The sequence below is a fragment of the Microchirus variegatus genome (genome assembly GCF_963457635.1).
Source record: "Microchirus variegatus genome assembly, chromosome: 20".
NCBI classification, from domain to species: Eukaryota; Metazoa; Chordata; class Actinopteri; order Pleuronectiformes; family Soleidae; genus Microchirus; species Microchirus variegatus.
Genome location: NC_139821.1, coordinates 3,811,949 through 3,832,065, shown reverse-complemented (window position 1 = coordinate 3,832,065; position 20,117 = coordinate 3,811,949). Strand labels below are relative to the sequence as shown.

Here is a 20,117-nt window from a genome sequence, read left to right as displayed (position 1 = left end):
CTGGGTCCACGCGGTGGACAAACCGCACGAGTGCGGCGTCTGCGGCAAATCCTTCATTCTGAAGACGCAGCTGAAATATCACAGCAAGACGCACGGCGTTCCAGACAAGTACCCGTGCGGGGAGTGCGGGAGAACGCTCACGAGCATCGCGTCGTTCCACCGCCACAGGGTGACTCACCTGGCGGCGCAGCATTGGGTCTGCGAGGTTTGCGGGAAGGGCTTCAGACGCCACGGCCACTTAAAGGCGCACCTGCGTGTCCACGCGGCGCGCGAGCGGCGCTACCTCTGCGACGTCTGCTGCAAGACCTTCCTGACCGGCGCCGCGCTGAAGCGTCACCTGTTCACGCACAGCGGCGAGCGGCCGTTCGTCTGCGACGTGTGCGGCAAGGGCTTCGCCGCCAAAGGCGACCTGGCCAAGCACATGGCGGTTCACTCGGACGCGGCGCCGCACGGCTGCGGCGAGTGCGGGCGCCGCTTCAAGACCAGGAGTTCCCTGAAGACGCACGCCGCGAGCCACTCGGCCGTCAAGCGCTTTGTGTGCAAGGTCTGCGGCAAAGGCTGCAGTCGCCAGGACCACCTGACCGTCCACATGAGGACGCACAACGGCGAGCGGCCGTACAAGTGTTCGCTGTGTGGCAAAGCGTTCACGCAGAGCCACTGTCTGAAGACGCACATGAGGAGCCACGAGACGGAAGGACAACACGGGCACCAAGGACATGAAGGACAACATGGGCACCAAGGACATGAAGGACAACATGGGCAACAAGGACATGAAGGAAAACATGGACATGAAGGACATGAAGGACAACATGGTCACCAAGGACATGAAGGACAACATGGACATGAAGGACATGAAGGACAACATGGTCACCAAGGACATGAAGGACAACATGGTCACCAAGGACATGAAGGACAACATGGACATGAAGGACAACATGGGCACCATGGACATGAAGGACAACATGGGCACCAAGGACATGAAGGACAACATGGGCAACAAGGACATGAAGGAAAACATGGACATGAAGGACATGAAGGACAACATGGTCACCAAGGACATGAAGGACAACATGGTCACCAAGGACATGAAGGACAACATGGACATGAAGGACAACATGGGCACCAAGGACATGAAGGACAACATGGGCAACAAGGACATGAAGGAAAACATGGACATGAAGGACAACATGGGCACCAATGACATGAAGGACAACATGGACACCAATGACATGAAGGACAACATGGGCACCAAGGACATGAAGGACATCATGGACTCCAAGGACAACATGGGCACCAAGGACATGAAGGACATCATGGACTCCAAGGACAACATGGGCACCAAGGACATGAAGGACATCATGGGCACCAAGGACATGAAGAACAACATGGACACCAATGACATGAAGGACAACATGGGCACCAAGGACATGAAGGACATCATGGACTCCAAGGACAACATGGGCACCAAGGACATGAAGGACATCATGGACTCCAAGGACATGAAGGACATCATGGACTCCAAGGACACCAGAGACACGACTCCCAGAGTCCGGACACAGAGTCCTGATCCATTCCTTCACAAGTCCGTTGTTCTTTCAGCGGCAAAAGTTTTAAAGAAACTTCCCCATCGACATGTTTATCTGCAAAATATCTTTTAATTTAGACTTTTGAATCGCAACAGTTTATAGCCGCACACCTGCGTAAGTCTACGATGTTTCAAGCGTTTCAAGCAATAGTTTCGAACACATAGAAAGGTAACGATAATGGTAAAAAAATAAATCTGTCGATAATACAAGTCTGTGTTCTTTTTCTGTTCCCGTAAAAGACAAAGCGTCAACTTTACGTCACGGCAGCTCCAGCATGTCGTACTCGCTCAGTATCCGCTGCGTCCGCTCGTGAACCAGCGCTAGCGCGCGAATCATGACGCGCAGAATGGGCGTGGCCTCCTCCTGGCTGTTCACGCACACCAGCTGCAGGAAGTAGAGTCTGTCGGGGAGGGCGAGGAAGACGAACTCGGCGGCCTGACGCAGCATCCAGTGGTGGTGAGGCGCCAGCGCCACCAGTTAGGCGTCTCTGCGGGTGCAGCGTTTGTTCGTTAAACCGTTTCCGTGGTAACAACTCTGGTCATTTTCATGTTCTTTCAGGTTTTCTTTGTTTTTTTTTTACCTGCTTAGCTCTCCGGGAGTTTTGAATTGTCCGTCTGCGTCCGGTCCTTGGGCCAAACCGTCCAACATCAGCTTCAGCCACAGCAGCGAGCGATGGAGCCTCAGCAGCGTCCGACAGCCCGAGTCCGAGCGGCGGGAGAACTCCACCGCGCCCGCCTTTAGCTCCGCCTCCACCATAGACCGAACCGAGCGAAAGGCCTTCGCGTAAAACATTTGAAAACAAAAACCTTTACAAAATTTACAAAACATTTACACAAAGTCGCGCGTTCCTCACGACACTCACGCCGCGTTTCAGTCCAGACGACGGCGTTCGGTCGGCGGCATCGTCACGTTTCCCATGATCCTCTGCCGCGTGTTTGAGTGACAGCTCTCGGATCACAGAGACTTTGTTGCTGACCTTCTGAGAGAAGAAGCTGACCATCGTCCCCAGAGACTCCATGAACCTGACGGAAGATAAAAAAAAAACGTTATTCTGAGACGTTTCAGCGGTGAGATTACGACATTTATACGTTTGATGTTTTTCACTTGTTGTGACGCTGTTGGTTTTTCGAATATTCGTATTTCAGATAACTTACTATGACAATATTTTGCGACATTTCGGACGCCTTCAACAATATGTTGCGACATTTCTGACGCCTTACTATGACAATATTTTGCGACATTTTCAACGACTTACGTCAACAATATTTTGCGACATTTCGGACGCCTTCAACAATATGTTGCGACATTTCGGACACCTTACGTCAACAATACTTTGCGACATTTCGGACACCTAACTTCAACAATATCTTGTGACATGTCGGACGCCTTACATAAACAATATGTTGCGACATTTCTGACACCCTACTATGACAATATTTTGCGACATTTTCAACAACTTACGTCAACAATATTTTGCGACATTTCGGACGCCTTCAACAATATTTTGCGACATTTCCGACGCCTTACTATGACAATATTTTGCGACATTTTCAACAACTTATGTCAACAATATTTTGCGACATTTCGGACGCCTTCAACAATATTTTGCGATATTTCGGACATCTTCAATAATATGTTGTGACATTTCGGATAACTTCCGTCGACAATATTTTGCTACATTTCGTACGCCTTCAACAATATTTTGCGACATTTCGGACGCCTTACGTCAACAATTTGTTGCGACATTCGGATAACTTACGTCGACAATATTTTGCGACACTTCGGACACCTTCAACAACATTTTGCGACATTTCAGACGCCTCAGTCAACAAAATGTTGCGACATTTCGGACACCTTCAACAGTATTTTGCGACATTTCGGACGCCTTACTGTGACAATATTTTGCGACATTTCGGCCGCCTTACTGTGACAATATTTTGCGACATTTCGGACGCCTTACGTGGATCAGTTACAGTTAAATAATCAAAGACAAAGTTTGATAACTAACCTGAGCAGTTGATCCCAGCTCTGCAGATACGGCTCCAGCAGGACGTCGTCACCGGACAAACTGGACTTTAAATGCAGCAGAAGAAGACGAACCTGGAACGACTGGCCGGGACAGTCCTTGATGAGGGGCGGGGCTTCGCCAGGCTCCACCCTGTCCTGAGGTACCAATGGAGGTTCAGGCTAAGAGAGAAACAGACACAGCGTTTACATATTACATTAGTGTGTATATATACCTGTTTCTTTTAAGAAAGAGGCATTTCTGGTATTGGTGTCCTTGTGAGGACCTCGGTGTTTGACCTCAGGAATGAGGACCATTTTGAAAAATAGACTGAAATGGTCTCAACAAAAAACTTTGGATAAAAATAACTATTTCAGTAGTGGAGGTGTGTGTGTCTTACCGTTTGGCGGTAAATATTGAAACATGGCTGCCAGGAGGCGCCGCAGTCTTTGGCTCCGCCCTGAGCTGAAGAAAAACATAGAAACAAAATGAGTCAGTGTTTTATATTTATTTTGGTAACTTTTTTATGTTTTAGGAAAACTTTCAACTCCTTACTAATTCTATATACATTTTCAATCTTATTGTGATATATTAAATTAAACATTTTAACTACTTATCATCCTCTGACCTGTTCTAGATTTAAATAAACTATAATAATAAAATATACCATCATATTTTTACTAAAATGTTTAACTCTTTACTATATTTATTATATATTTATTTATTTGTTTTAATCTTATTGTAATATATTAAATATATACTGCTATATTTTACTAAAACATTTGACTATACTACTATATTGTATTAAAAAACCTTTTACTATACTACTATATTTTACTAAAATACTTTACTATACTACTATATTTTACAATAACATTATACTATACTACTATATTTTACAATACTAGTATATTTTACTATAACATTTTACTATACTACTATATTTTACTATAATATTTTACTATACTACTATATTTTACTATAACATTTTACTATACTACTATATTTTACTATACTACTATATTTTACGATAACATTTTACTATACTGCTATATTTTTTACGATAACATTTTACTATACTACTGTATTTTACTATACTACTATATTTTACGATAACATTTTACTATACTACTATATTTTACGATAACATTTTACTATACTACTATATTTTACTATACTTCTATATTTTACGATAACATTTTACTATACTACTATATTTAACTAAAACGTTTTACCATACTTCTATATTTTACTATACTACTATATTTTACTAAAACATATTACTTTACTACTATATTTTATTATACTACTATATTTTACTATGCACAATGCACAATATTGCGTTTATTTTTTAAATGTATCACTACTTATGTGTCATATTTTGACTGAGATTTTTTTTTTTTGCTAAAATTCTCTAAATTACATTTTCTTTTTTTTTAAATAAAGTTTTACTACATGCTGCTAATAATAATACTTTTTTTTTCAAGCTCAGCAGTGACGTATGAAACTCAGTTTGCCACGTTGACCGGGCTCGGAATCATAATGCAGTAAACATTCATTCAATCTCCATCTCGTAGAGTAAATCAAACTTTATACATGTTTTGCACAACAGTATCAAATATAAAGTATACTTAAGAAGTACACAGTTATACTGAGTTGCAACTGACTCAATGTAAACACTTTGAACGTAGTTAAACTCACGAAGCCACAAGGAGCTGACAAAGAGGAACAGAGCCAAACTGGCCGAAAACAGCAGGCAGCGAAGCAGCGACGTCCTCCTCAGGAACAACATATCGACCATAACGACGACACACAAATGTACACAATTTCCCACCGTTTAAAAACGTTCGCTGGTTAGCGCAACCTCACGCTCTGTCACGCTCTGGTTGCTGGGGTTAAAGGTCATTTGATACCGCATACTGAACAAACACAAATACGAAACAAGGCTGACCTTTGCTCGTGACCTTTGTCCTGCAGAAAACTATTATTATCACATTTTACACACACACAAAGTAAGATTGTGAGGGAAAAAATGTAGCCGCTCAGCACAAGAAGAATCTAAATATAGGCGTATATATTTAAAAAAAAAACAGTGAACAGCACCCCCAACTGGCTATATATATGTATGTATGTATATATATATACATACATGTGTATATGTACATATATATGTGTATGTATGTATTTATATATACGTTTATGTATGTATACATATACGTAAATATATGTATGTATACACACAAGAAGAATCTAGGAGTATATATATAAAAAAAAAACGGTGAACAGCGCCCCCAACTGGCTATATATATGTATGTATATATACACGTGTGTATATATACATGTGTATATATATACATGTGTATATATATACATGTGTATATATACATGTATATATGGTTATATATGTATGTATATATATATACATTCATATATGTGTATATATGTATGCATGTATGTCTATATATATATACTGTATATACACATGTATATATACATTTACGTGTATGTGTGTAAAATGTATACGTATAGAAATCGTATAGAAATTTGCTTCATTGCAGTTAAGCATTTTGTTCATTAACGTCACAAAACTCTCAGAAAACGTACTTAAAATGTTTTTATTGGCGGTAAAATATAATAACAATAAACACAATGAAAGACGTTATCGATGGACGACGTATGTTTTCGTCTCTGAGTCAATGAATGAATGATTGTCTTTGGTGTATGAATCGGTGTTTTTATTTGTGCAAAAATATATGCGCATACTCGTGTGTACTTGTGCTTATTTTTAAAAGGTAACGCTAAAGAACAAGAAAAAGGGAAAAGTTGACTCATACACATTATAATAAGTAACAGTAAAGGTTTTCTAGGACTTACTTTACCTTAAAGTGGAAGAAAGATTTGTAGAAAAAATGACAACACTGTCAGCTTAAAGGGCCGGTACGTCAAACTAAAAGCTACGAATAAAGGGTTTGTTAATGGAGGATAAGAGTTATTTTTAAAGGGAATTTGGTGTTTTGTTTTACATAAAGAAAGGGAGTTTTTGGTCAATTTCTGATTCTTTTGTGTTTCTGCTACCTTGATAAATTCTTAGCTTCTGTAGCTTGTAGATGCTAACATGGACGCTAAAATTAGCCTAGCATCTGTTTTTCTCTCAAGGATCTCAGCATTTGTAAACGTGGGTCCTCACAAGTAACAAGTACCAAGTACCAACAATGCGAGTGTATGTTTGTCTCTACCGCGACTTAAACCAACATTGTAGGGACATTGTGATTTGTGGGGACATTTCAGCCACTCTAGTGTGTGTGTGTGTGTGTGTGTGTGTGTGTGCTGAGGTCAGCAGAATGCCTCAGCTTTAACCTGCAGGACATCACACAGTCCTGGACGCATCTGGAGAACCTGCGGGGGAGAAACATAAAAATAACAGCGTTAGAATCTGCACCGTTGCTACGGTTACCGGCAGATTAATTCACAAATATCAAAGCCTGCGTCCGCTGCAGTGAGGCTCTGTGAGACACACGTTTGCGTTCATTTGTTTTCCTAATGTCATTTTACTTTTACTTTGTAGGCAGACAGACGCCGGAAATACAACGGACCACCGTTTCCCATAATGCCGCGCTTCGACTCAAACTCACCTTTAACGTACTGAGGATTTCCCCAAACAGTCGTCGAGCTTCAGGAGAATCCGGCTCCTCAAAGTAATCCAACACCGAGACCTCAACCCTGATTGACCTGATATTAGCGCACACACCTGCACACACACACACATATTATTAATGATTAGCTCGTGCTAACAGAGATAACAAAGGTGTGTTCACAGGTATCGTCTCACTGTGGAAATGGAGGATGGCCTGTCCGCTCACGGGCGTGTGCGTCAGGATCAGCGTCTGCAGACTCTTCAGTCCGGCCTCGCACAGCTCGGTCGCCACCTGCTGGCTGAGGTTGGTGATGCGCTCCAGCTCCAACACCTGCAGGTGAACACAGGTGCGAACTACACACACACACACAAGCAGAAGAATCAAAAAATGTATTCATTAAATATTACGAGGTTAACGCTAACATCAAAGAGATTCACTCACTCACCAACAGAGACCAATCCCTGAGTCCCACAGCCGGCCCCGCCCACACTGAGCGAGCGGAGGTGTGGCCAGCATCGACCAATCGTCTGCAAGCATCGGTTACCAAATCGCGTCGGTTGTTGGCTAAAAGAGCAAATGATAATTTGCGATAATTCTCATTCACGCAGTCCGTTTATTAGGTACAGGTCAATTTTCAAGTCTCCATGGTTCCACTGACCAGGGATGTGCAGGCGCCACCTGCAGGCCGATGATGTTCCTGCAACCGGCACCGAGAGCCCAGAGAACCTCGTGACCGGGAGGATCCGAAGAACTCCTGCACACAGAGGCGTGAAGAGTCGGCGGCTGCGTTCCAAACGTTAAAGAGCGGCTTTGCGTTGGACGCGAACGGACTCACCTGTACGTCAGCGTACGCAGGTTCCTGCTGTAGCAGCTCGCTAACCACAGCGTCCTGTCAGTGAGGACGTGAGGACACTGGGAGACGGACAGGTGCAGCAGACTGCCCCCTGCTGACCGCAGCAGCGCCTCTACACCCGACTCAACGCTGCCTCTGAGAAGCACAAAAACACTAAGTTACCCACAACACCCTGCTCCAGTGTTCACCTTTGACCAATCAGACAACAGCAGCGCCAAAGTGAGGCGTTACCATGGCAACTTTGTATGGATGTGACCATTTTTTTGTGGATTTGTGGGGCCCAGTTCAAAATAATTTATTACGAGGACATTTTGGGACATTTGAACGTCTATGTGTCCATGTTTCTCTAGATTTTTGGAGGTCAGTTTTGGGACATTCTATGACATGTGAACGTCCTCACAAGGGTCTTTAGGTGTGTCCATGTTTCTCTAGATTTAAAAATAATTTCTTTCTAGGACATTTCTGGACATTTGAACATCACAAGACCTTGTGTGGGGTCTAGAAGTGTCCATGTTTTTCTGGATTTTTTTGGGGGGACCAGTTTTGGGACATTTTTGGACATTTGTACGTCCTCACAAGACCCTGCTTAGGGTCTTTTGGTGTGTCCATGTAAGTGTAGTTTTTTGTGGGGCCAGTTTTTGGGACATTCTTGGACATGTGAATGTCCTCACAAGACCCCGTCAAAGGTCTAGAAGTGTCCATGTTTTGCTAGATATTTTGGGGGACCCGTTTTGGGACATTTTGGGACATTTGAACTTCCTCACAAGACCCTGTTTAGGGTCTTTAGGTGTGTCCATATGTCCATGTTTTGTAGTTTTTTGGGGGGGCAGTTTTTGGGACATTTTGGGACAAGTGAATGTCCTCACAAGACCCCGTCAAAGGTCTAGAAGTGTCCATGTTTTTCGAGATATTTTGTAGTTTTTTGGGGGGCCAGTTTTGGGACATTCTTGGACATGTGAATGTCCTCACAAGACCCCGTCAAAGGTCTAGAAGTGTCCATGTTTTTCTAGATTTTTTTGGGGGACCCATTTTGGGACATTTGAACGTCCTCACAAGACCCTGTTTAGGGTCTTTAGGTGTGTCCATATGTCCATGTTTTTGTAGTTTTTTGGGGGACCCGTTTTGGGACATTCTTGGACATGTGAATGTCCTCACAAGACCCCGTCGAAGGTCTAGAAGTGTCCGTGTTTTTCTAGATTTTTTGGGGGACCCATTTTGGGACATTTGAACGTCCTCACAAGACCCTGTTTAGGGTCTTTAGGTGTGTCCATATGTCCATGTTTTTGTAGTTTTTTGGGGGACCCGTTTTGGGACATTCTTGGACATGTGAATGTCCTCACAAGACCCCGTAGAAGGTCTAGAAGTGTCCGTGTTTTCTAGATTTTTTGGGGGACCCAGTTTTGGGACATTTGAACGTCCTCACATGACCCCGTCAAGGGTCTTTAGATGTGTGTGTGCGTGTCACCTCGTGTTGCGGTGATAGTCCTCTCGCGTCTCGTCGACTCGTCGACTTCGTGGCTTCAGGTTGTTCAGAACCACGGACTGAGTTTGCGTACACCACTGAGACAGAGTGGTCAGGAACTACACGCACAACAACAAATATACAGTAATTGGACAAAACAAAAACTACATGAACACATAACATTGCGACTAAATGAGAGTAATCGAAGGCTCTCGCACCTCGGGCGACACTCGGGCGTTTTCCAGCTGGAGGCGTGTCCAAACCGCCGGGTGCCTGGCAACGAACCGCCAATCGGAGCACGCCTCTGCGGCACGCAGCAGCGAGCGCGCGTCCAAATACGGGAAGACGCAGAAGAGCCCCGCCCTCAGCCGCAGGGTGTCCGCCCCCAGCCGCCTGTCGCCGTGACAACAGGAGGGAGTGGAGCGCAGGGAGGACGTGACGTCTGAAAGAAGACGTAAACGTCTGCGAAAGAACAGAAGAAGAAGAAGACAAACGGAGGACGATGAATGGTAACGTTTACCTGATCCTAGCGTTTGTGTCCTGGTGAAGACGAGTCTCTTCATCTCAGAGCTGCTCCAGGCTTCCTCTTCCTCCTCATCTTCATCCTCCTCTTCTTCTTCTTCAGTGCTGTAGTGGCGACGACTCTTGCTACCCCACGTTCTACCCCAACAGCCCTGCCCGACCCTGGAAACGAAGAAGATACACAAACTGTGAGCGCCCCCTGCTGTTGAGAACCACCACATATGAACTTCAGCCACTAGAGGTCAGCAGATTGTTTACTAATTCTCTTATGTACCATAATCGCTCTCTTCTGTCGTCTTCCCCTCCTCCTCCTCTGTCTCTTTGAGTCCAGGCTGCAGGACAGTGAGGAGGGTGAAGACGGACCAACGCTCCCTCGCTGCTCCACCCTCCAGAGCCCAGAGACAAAGTCCGCATGTGTCCCGTGAAACCCCTGGAAAAGACAGAGGACAGGTGAGCCATTTATTGTGGCTAAATAAGATAAAATACTATTTTTATTGTTGATGGAGACATGGAACTGTACCCGTAGTGATGTTGGTCGTACAGACGGTCTTTCTCTCTGAGGGAGCCTGAAACACTGAAGCTCCTCTAGAAGACAAATGTCGGAATGGACGACGATGACGTATCAGGTTAAAAACAACGTCTACTACGATAGTTTCGCGTAAATGTCCTTGTTTTCCTCACCCGGTTGCTAATCGTTCCCTGCATTCTGTCTGAAACGACGTCGCTAACGCTGCCGTCCAGACTGCGACCGCGTACAGGTGAATATTCCTCGTACGCGTACGTATTGTCGTAGAGGTTCCGATCCGTGAGCTGCAGTAACTGTCGCTCCGCTCGATCGGCTCGCTCCAGCAACGACTCGATGAACACCTGAAAACAACGACAATAAATTGAGAATTCAGCGAAAGATCAGATTAAATTCACACTCCAAATCCTGAGGCTAACGTGACATGCTAACTGTCTCTGTTAAATGCTAACATTTAGCTAACTTCAACTAGCACAGCATTATTTGTCTCTAAATCAAACTGGAACGTAGTCATGTTTAAATATGAGCTAGCATGGTCGACCATGACTCAGCTTTCCTGATAAACACTAACGCTAAGGTAAACTGGGAGACAGACGGCAGTTAGCTTAACTTGTTAAAAATCTGGAACGCTGATCAATGAACTACTTACTAAAATGATGTTAGCTAACCTGAAACACTGTTAGCGTCTAAACTAGCTAGTTTAACCAACAGTAAGCTAACGAAGAACAAACGTAACGCGCTAAACTGCACAATTGAGACGACGCGAGTGTTTTAAATCTGGACAATCAGTCAAACTGATCCCACATTAGCTTAGTGAAAATGAAATAGCTCCACCTGCAGTCGGCTCTTAGCCTCCGCTTCTTTCTTCGCCATCGCTCTCAGAAAACGCTCCACGTCCTCCATTTCCCTGCACATTTTATCAAAAACAACAGTTATTGTTTTATCGGCTGATTAGCTAAAGCCGTCATTTACGATCTGTGCTCTCGTGACGAGACACTGACTGTTGTCGTTCATTCAGCTCCTTCTCTTTTTCCTGCAGGTCCTTCTTCAAGCGCTCCGTCAGCTCCATGGCTGCAGAGACCTGAGGTAAGGAAATTAAACTCTGTTAAAGTATTTTATGTTGTTAGAGTGGCTAGAATTTGCACTATCCCTATTAAATGACTTTAAAGTTATTACTTTCCCCCCCCTTAAAGTACTAATTAGTTTCACAGACTAATGCTATTGGTCGGCACGTTAGCATCACAGCTCCACCCACCTGTCTGGACAGGTACTTAGCCCTCCTCTCCACTTCCTGTTTCTCACTCCTCAGCCGCTCCCCTTCCGACCTCTGCCGCCCCAGCTCCGCCTCCCTCCTCTGAAGCGCCGCCCTCAGTCGGCCCACGCGCAGATGCACCCTCTCCTCCACCTCGGCGAACGTTCGGGCGATCTTGCGGTCCAGCCCCAGCCCGAGTCGCTCCTCCAGCCCGATCCCCACCGACAGACCAAACTCCAGGACGCCGACGTCCCTCCGACGGAAAGAGTCCAGAGCGCCGGGCAGAGCCAGAGCGGTGCACGGCTCCTCTGGACATCCTGCTGAGGAGGAGCTCAACATTTCCCTGAGCAGTCGGACGGAGGCGGACGATGAGGTAAGATCCAGACAGGTCAGCAGCAGGGGGGCGCTGTGAGCGTCCATGCCCAGAGACAAGCTCTGTGTCTGGGACGCAGCGGGGCCAGGGAGTGGGAGGAGAACATCTGGTCCGGAGCTTCTGACCCGCGCCTGAAATAAGACAGAGCATCAAACAGTTTCTACGAATTAACAAAAAGGACATTTAAGTCATGGCGTAATCACGATATTTAAGTCATGATAAGATATTATCGCGATGTTTAAGTCACAATACGATATTATCACAATATTTAATCACGATACGATATGATGTCACGATATTAAAGTCACGATATGATATTATCATGATGTTTAAGTCACGATAAGTTATTATCACGATATTTAAGTCACAACGCGATATTATCACGATATTTAAGTGACGTTACGATATTATCACGATATTTAAGTTGTGCTACGATATTGTCAGAATATTTATGTCATTCTACAATATTATCATGATATTCAAGTCAGGATACGATATTATCACAATATTTAATCACGATACGATATAATCACGATATTTAAGTCACACTACAATATTATCACGATATTTAAGTCGTGCTACGATATTATCACAATATTCAAGTCACGATAAGATATTATCACGATATTTAAGTCACAATGAGATATTATCACGATATTTAACTTATGATACGATATCATGATATTCAAGTCATGATATATTATCACAATATTTAATCACGATACGATATTATCACAATATTTAATCGCGATATGATATCACCATATATAAGTCACAATACGATATTATCATGATATTTAAGTCACAATACAATATCGGCACGATATTTAAGTCACAATATCGTGATAGTTAAGTCACGATATGACAATATTTAAGTCAAGATACGATATTATCGCCATATTTAAGTCACGATTTGTGTCGGTGCTCCGTAACGTGACTACAAATATTAGTGTGTTACGACGGCCTCAGAAGTCGTAACTGGAAATGAGCAATCTAGTTCCTGTACCTCCTCACAAGAGATTTAACGTTTGCCTCAGAGCTGGTGTCGCTAACTAAGGACCAGGCCTGATGTAGAAACCCTGATGTAGAAAACGGTGAACACGTTGATCTATGAAGATCATAAGAAAATAAATTATTTTTAAATACCTGCGACAGCAACAGCAGGGTCTCGTAAGTGTGTCGGCTGACCAGGTGAGCCTGGAGGTCGGGTACAGACGGGAAGCGGAGCTTGTCACCGCAGCGGGGACAAAAGTAGGGCAGCTCCGAGGAGGACGAGGAGGTAGACATGATTCACAGAGGAGACGAAGACCTAGAAGACAAGAAAGGGAGGAAAAAAATATGCAAAACGCTGCGAGAAAGAGGAGAAGACGGAGCCTTAAAGAAACCTGAGTGAAAACTAGGTCAGAGCGAGAGAATGTGCTTCATAAATGATTTTGTCATGAAATGTTAATGAGACAGAAAATGTGTGGATTAAACACATGAAAAAACACAAGCGCGAGACAGATTAAAAACAACAGATAAACATGAAATAAACAGCATGTGCTAATCGCGTCCAAAACCTTCGACGGACGAGGTTTGACGTGAGTAGGACACATGTCCTGTGTGTGTGTGTGTGTGTGTGTGTGTGTGTGTGTGTGTGTGTGTGTGTGTGTGTGTCTTCCAAGTGATGCTAATGCTAAGTGAAGCGTGGAGCTAGCTTCCCCCCACCGGCGGCAGACAGCGTCTCCTCGGGTCAAATCCACATGTAGAGGAATTTAAAATGCGCTTGAATGAGCAGGAAGAAAGAAACGTCCAGAACACGGACGCGTTGCAGCAGAACTGCCTCGTTTTTTGCTAATTATTCTTTTTTTTGACGCGTAAAAACGAACGATGATATGGTCTACGTTTGTTTTAGTCCGATTCATTTTAGTCAAGACAAGAAAGTCTTTAATTTTAAGTCAACATTTCTTACATGACGGCGTTTTATTTGCTTGTTTTATGGACAACTTTGTCAAATTTTGTTTTCGTTTTAAGACACATGACAGTCTGAAAGTGTAAAAAATGTGTCTGTTTTTGTTACTTTAAGCTTTGATTAGCGGGAACAAGCTAAAAACAATGATTAGCGTAAAGTCCCGACTGCTCCTGCTGTTTGCTGAAGTGCAGCTAAGATATAAATTCTTAAAGTTAGCTTACTCAAGACGAGAAAGACAGCTGGCTTGCGTTCTCGCCAGCTAGCAAAACTTATGTTAGTTAGCTAGTTTGGTAGTTGGCTAACATTTTAGCTACAACATTTTAGCTACAGCAATTCCACTCGCAGGCACCAAAAGATACAACATGAGTTTTTGCTAACGCGTTACGATAATAACAAATAACCACTATAATTTATAATCTCCTGTTCCAATAAACAAAGAGTACTTTCATCATTTAATTAAATAAAACACGTTCAATTGAATATATTCAAACATTTTACACACACAAAATGTTTTGATTAAATTAAAAATAAATATTTACTTACCAGTGCGTCACTGGGCCTCGTGCTAAAAAACACGTTGCCATGGTTTCCATCAGGACTTCGCTCTGCGGCGCGTGCGGTGCTCTCGGTGCCGTCTGACTGTCACGGTCTCGCGCAGGAGGAGCAGCGGCGGCGGGAAACGGCGGAGTGTCAGTGTGTGTGTGTGTGTGTGAGAGAGAGAGAGAGAGAACCGCTCCCTCCTCCTCCTCCTCCTGTCAGTGTTCAGCCACGTGCTGCTGTGACGTAGGAACCGCGTGACCTGTCACAGCTGATGAGTGAAAACATGGAAGATTATTGACTGTAAATATTAATGACAGGAAGGAAGGACGATGGGTAGGTAGGTAGGAAGGAAGGAAGGAAGGAAGGAAGGAAGGAAGGAAGGAAGGAAGGAAGATGGTTAGGTAGGTATGGAAAGAAGATGGGTCGGTAGGAAGGAAGGAAGGAAGATGGGTCGGTAGGAAGGAAGGAAGGAAGGAAGATGGGTGGGTAGGTAGGAAGGAAAGAAGGAAGGAAGGAAAGAAGATGGGTCGGTAGGAAGGCAGGAAGGAAGGAAGGAAGATGGGTAGGTAGGAAGGAAGGAAGACGAGAAGGTAGGAAGGAAGATGGGTAGGTAGGTAGGAAGGAAAGAAGGAAGGAAGGAACGAAGAGGGGTCGGTAGGAAGGAAGGGAGATGGGTAGGTAGGAAGGAAGGATGACGAGTAGGTAGGAAGGAAGGATGACGAGTAGGTAGGAAGGAAGGAAGGAAGATGGGTAGGAAGGGAGGAAGGTAGTAAGGAAGGAAGATGGGTAGGTAGTAAGGAAAGAAGATGGTTAGGAGGGAAGGAAAGAAGGAAGGAAGATGGGTAGGTAGGTAGGTAGGTAGGTAGGTAGGTAGGTAGGTAGGTAGGTAGGTAGGTAGGTAGGTAGGTAGGTAGGTAGGTAGGTAGGTAGGTAGGTAGGTAGGAAGGAAGATGGGTGGGTAGGTAGAAAGGAAGGAAGATGGTTAGGAAGGAAAGAAGGAAGGAAGATGGTTAGGAAGGAAGGAAGATAGGTATTAAGGAAGATGGGTGGGTAGGAAGGAAGGAAGGAAGGAAGGAAGATGGTTAGGTAGGTAGGTAGGAAGGAAAGAAGGAAGGAAGGAAGATGGGTAGTTAGGAAGGAAGATGGGTAGTTAGGAAGGAAGATGGGTAGGTAGGAAGGAAGGAAAGAATGAAGGAAGATGGGTAGGTAGGAAGGAAGGAAGATGTTTAGGTAGGTAGGAAGATAGGTAGGAAGGAAAGAAGGTAGGAAGGAAGATGCGCAACTGACACTTTTAAAAAAACAAAACCAGATTCAGAATCAAACTGATTGAACAGTTTGTGTCAAAGTAAAAAGAATCTCAATCAAAAATTACATCCATAAATATGATCATTAAAAAAGTATTTTGTGTAGAATAATATGAAGTGATTGCTAAATGGGGGCAGATGAAGTCCATGTCATATTAATAAATAGACATAGTGACATGAAGTGTGGAGAAGTGACCACTGGAGGGCGACAGTAACCTGCAGACAGTGCTGCTGTTCTTCTTCTCAGACTTCAGGTTCATTTGGACGAACCAGAACCACACTTTAAATCTGAGGCCTAAACTTTAACCTGTGCCTTAGAAAAGCAGGTTCTGCCTCACTATAGGACCAGGTTTTGGTCTCCATGAGGACGACTGGTCCTGACAAGGTCAGTGTTTATATAACAGAGGGGGGACTCATTGATGGAGGCTCCTGTGTGCTGGGATGTCTCTATGGGCTTTGGTGCGGGGAGAGTGAGTGCTTTACAAAGCTGGTCAAGGACACACAGATGGACACTGGTTTGTGTCTAAACATGGAGGAAAATAACTGTGTTCAATGACCACAGTGAGAGAGTGAGTGAGTGATGATGATGATGATGATGATGAAGATTATCTGCATCAAGTCTTCGCTGCTGTTTTTCCTGGAGGAGGGGGAAAAAAATGACTCAGTCCGGTTTGTTTGAAACTTAAAGAGTCTTTGGTGGCTGAGCTGCTGCTGATGCTGTTGCCATGGCAACACAGCCTTCACAGTTCATAAAGGCTGGACAAACTGTTCACAACTAATAAGAACTGAAAGTCGTTGCCTGGCAACAGCGACCTGTTGATGAACGACGGGAGAACCATCGGAGTGGTGATGATGATGATGATGATGATGATGAAAACAACTTTGTTGTTGTTTGTTTACGGTGATGATGATGATGATGGAGATGACAATTCGGGTCGTTTGTTTACGGTGATGATGATGATGGAGACGACAATTCGGGTCGTTTGTTTACGGTGATTTTGGAACCAGTTATTTTTGTTTGTTGTTGATGAAGATGATGGTGATGATGATGATGATGAGGATGATGATGAAGAAGAAGCAGTCAGAACTCTCAGGTGCTTGTTTGTTTTGTTTACTTTTCTTTTGTTTGTTTGTTTATTGACAGCAGCAGCCTCCATGCAGAACAGGGAGCGGTAAACAATGTCGTCGTCTGCAGTTGCCGTGACGACGACGACGACGACGACGGGATAAAACATCGTTCACATTCATAGAAAAGTCTCTGGTACAAATATACACACTCTGATACACGGAAGGAGAAGAAGATAAACAATCGCAGGTAAAACAACCATCTAGAAAAATAGAATATATATATATATAGATATTTATGTGTAATAACAAACATATAGATCTTTTTTTGGTCAAATATAAACATACAAACATCTGCGTCACGACATTCACTGTTTCACGTCCTCATGCACCGAAGTATGATACAGTCACGGACTGCTCCTTTAAAGTCCGCCTCTGACAGCTCAGAGCGAGGCAGGGGGGCGTGGCCTGGGCCACACCTGAGCGCCACCAGGAAGTCTGTGACTCCTCCCCCTCCTGCAATCAGGCCCGCCTGGGTGTTCACGTGCTCACCCAGAACACCTGTAAACTCCTCCCACTTCTTCTTCTCCTGAGGGCCTCAGCCTAAAAACGCACTGTGACGTCACACAGAGACGCCACACGTCTTCCGGTCGTGGGTTCAAACACCTGAAGCTTCAAAGACAAACTCTTGTTGTTGTTTTTAAACTCCTGGCGCGTTCAGGGCCAGGGAGTAGGCGGCCATCATCTGCGCGCGCAGCTGCTGCTTGACGTGCACGCGCCCGTGCCTCTTCCTCTCGTCGCTGCGCGCGAACCTCTTCCCGCACACGTCGCAGGAGAAGGGCTTCTCCCCGGTGTGCGTGCGCGTGTGCGTGGTCAGGTGGTCGCTGCGGCTGAAGCTGCGCGCGCAGATCGTGCACTGGAACGGCTTCTGTCCCGTGTGGATGCGCACGTGGCGGTTGAGCTCGTCCGAGCGCGAGAAGCGGCGCTCGCACCCCTGCACGGAGCACGGGAACGGCTTGACTTTGAGCGCGTTCTTGGCGGGAGTTTTCCTGCCGCCGCCGCCGCCGCGTGACAGCTTGGGGGTTCCCGCCGCGTGCACGTTGCCGATGTTGATGATCGGGAACGCGCCCTGCAGGAGGGAGGACAGGAGGTGAGCGTCCAGAGTGGAGGTGGGGAGGAGGAGGTCGCCCCCGCTCTGCACGAGCTCCGTCTTCACTACCGGTCTGCCGATGACGTAGCTGCCAGAATCTCCCCCGGTAAGCACCGGAGCCGCCGCCACGCCCCTCAGCCACTCCTCCAGCCCCAGCGGCTCCTGCTTCACCTCGCAGGCCGCCTTCAGCTCGCTCTGAGCGGCGTCGGAGCTGAGCAGCGAGTCGATAAAGTCACCCACATCCACCTGTTGCTCCAGCGGGAGCAGAGAGTCCGCGGTGGCCGCGAACAGAGCGTCGCCCCCGGGCACGGAGCAGTGTCCAGAGCCGCAGCTGCTGCTGCAGCTGGAGCTCACAAACTCACTCTTGACCACAACAGGAGGCTGCGAGGAGGAGGAGGAGGAGGGGGATGATGATGATGATGATGGAGTGGACTCGCCCTGCTGCTCCATCTCAGTGCAGATTCCCACGATCTCGGTGATCATGTTGAGGATCGCGTCCGCGGTGCTGCTCAGTCCCGCTGCCGCTGCAGGAGCCTCCGCCTCCGGGAAGAAGCTGCCCGTGTAGCCGAGGGACGGAGAGAGAGTGTCCGAGGAGCAGTCACTGAAGTCGGAGAAGAAATCTGAGTCGGAGGCGTCAGTGCCCGGAGACACGACTGAAGAGAGAGAGAGAGAGAGAGAGAGAGTTAGTGTCATTGCATAACATCAGTGTGAAAATCAATGTGATGCAAGCAAGTGCACGCGCACATACACGTGCACGGCCACACACACACACACCTTGGCAGAACGGTGAGCCCACAGAGTCACTGTCAGTCCCGTCACTGGAGCACGGACCCACACTGTCCACCCACGCGCTGCACGCGTCCTCAAACTCTGACATGAAGCTGTCCTCGCGCTCCAGAAGCATCCTCAAAAAACTGCGCGTGGTAATCTGATTAAAGAGGCTTGTTTTAGGGTGTGTGTGTGTGTGTGTGTGTGTGTGTGTGTAGGGGGGAATTCCCTCGCGCTGTTCTTTTAGAAAAGTATTAAATCCAGTTGTTTGTTGTTGTTGTTGTTGTTGTTTGTTGTTTGTTGTTGTTGTCGGTAAAGCTCCGGTACCGCGGCCGGTGGTTGTGCTCGTGCAGAGGTGATGATGAAGATGCTGAGCTGCCTCGCGCCCGCTCCGCTTTTATACGCTCCGTCTCCTAGGTAACTCCCGGGCCGCGCTGATTGGCCGCGGCCCGAGTGAGGGATTCCCGCCGCCGAGCGCTGCGCAGATGACCATGAATGGACAACATCCGGTGGTGACGGCGGGTAACCCCGTACCATATAAGGACAGGCGGGAAAGCGACGTCGACACGAGAGAGAGAGGAGCGAGGGAGAGGGGGATTCCTTCACTGCGGCAGAGAGAGCGAGCGAGAGAGAGAGAGAAGGGGGGGGGGGTGATGGAGGTGAAACAGAGGGATGATAGAGGAGAAATAGGGATTATGGAGGAGAAATAGAGAGATGGAGGAGGAGTAGTAGAAGGAAGATGGAGTAACAGAGGAATGATGGAGTAACAGAGGGATGAAAGAGGAGTAATGGAGGTATGATAGAGGAGAAATAGAGGGATGATGGAGTCGAAACAGGGATTATGGAGGAGAAACAGGGATTATGGAGGAGAAATAGAGGGATTATGGAGGAGAAATAGAGGGATGATGGAGGAGAAATAGAGGGATGATGGAGGAGAAACAGGGATGATGAAGGAGAAATAGAGGGATGATGGAGGAGTAACAGGTATGATGAAAAAGTAATAGAGGGATGAAGGAGGAATAGTAGAAGGAAGATGGAGGAGAAACAGGGATGATGGAGGAGAAACAGGGATGATGGCGTAACAGAGGGATGAAAGAGGAGTAACAGAGGGATTATGGAGGAGAAAGA

At 45.8% G+C, this 20,117-nt stretch overlaps 3 protein-coding genes across 3 annotated transcripts; all 3 read right to left on the bottom strand.

Annotated features, from left to right (window-relative positions):
• Nucleotides 1–1,844: 1,844 nt before the first annotated feature.
• Nucleotides 1,845–5,383, bottom strand: gltpd2a (glycolipid transfer protein domain containing 2a; the record flags this gene model as incomplete). The annotated part of the gene is given in 7 exon segments (XM_083906900.1): nt 1,845–2,063; nt 2,067–2,073; nt 2,167–2,363; nt 2,449–2,608; nt 3,595–3,773; nt 3,992–4,056; nt 5,293–5,383. Coding segments are annotated over 7 exon segments (918 nt in total).
• A 1,541-nt stretch (nt 5,384–6,924) lies between these two features.
• Nucleotides 6,925–14,795, bottom strand: LOC310941548 (F-box only protein 41-like; the record flags this gene model as incomplete). The annotated part of the gene is made up of 17 exons (XM_083906735.1): nt 14,706–14,795; nt 13,358–13,520; nt 11,842–12,342; nt 11,588–11,667; nt 11,421–11,493; nt 10,745–10,930; nt 10,584–10,648; nt 10,338–10,493; nt 10,062–10,225; nt 9,760–9,983; nt 9,545–9,660; nt 8,062–8,214; nt 7,885–7,980; nt 7,672–7,790; nt 7,421–7,579; nt 7,224–7,339; nt 6,925–6,987 (listed from the first exon to the last, which is right to left on the bottom strand). The coding sequence occupies exons 2-17, from the start codon at nt 13,496–13,498 to the stop codon at nt 6,925–6,927; spliced, it is 2,412 nt and encodes an 803-aa protein (XP_083762861.1). The 5' UTR covers nt 13,499–13,520; nt 14,706–14,795.
• A 2,976-nt stretch (nt 14,796–17,771) lies between these two features.
• LOC310941690 (uncharacterized protein) lies at nt 17,772–19,125 on the bottom strand (the record flags this gene model as incomplete). The annotated part of the gene is made up of 2 exons (XM_083906897.1): nt 17,772–18,874; nt 18,996–19,125. The coding sequence occupies 2 exons, from the start codon at nt 19,123–19,125 to the stop codon at nt 17,772–17,774; spliced, it is 1,233 nt and encodes a 410-aa protein (XP_083763023.1).
• Nucleotides 19,126–20,117: the final 992 nt, after the last annotated feature.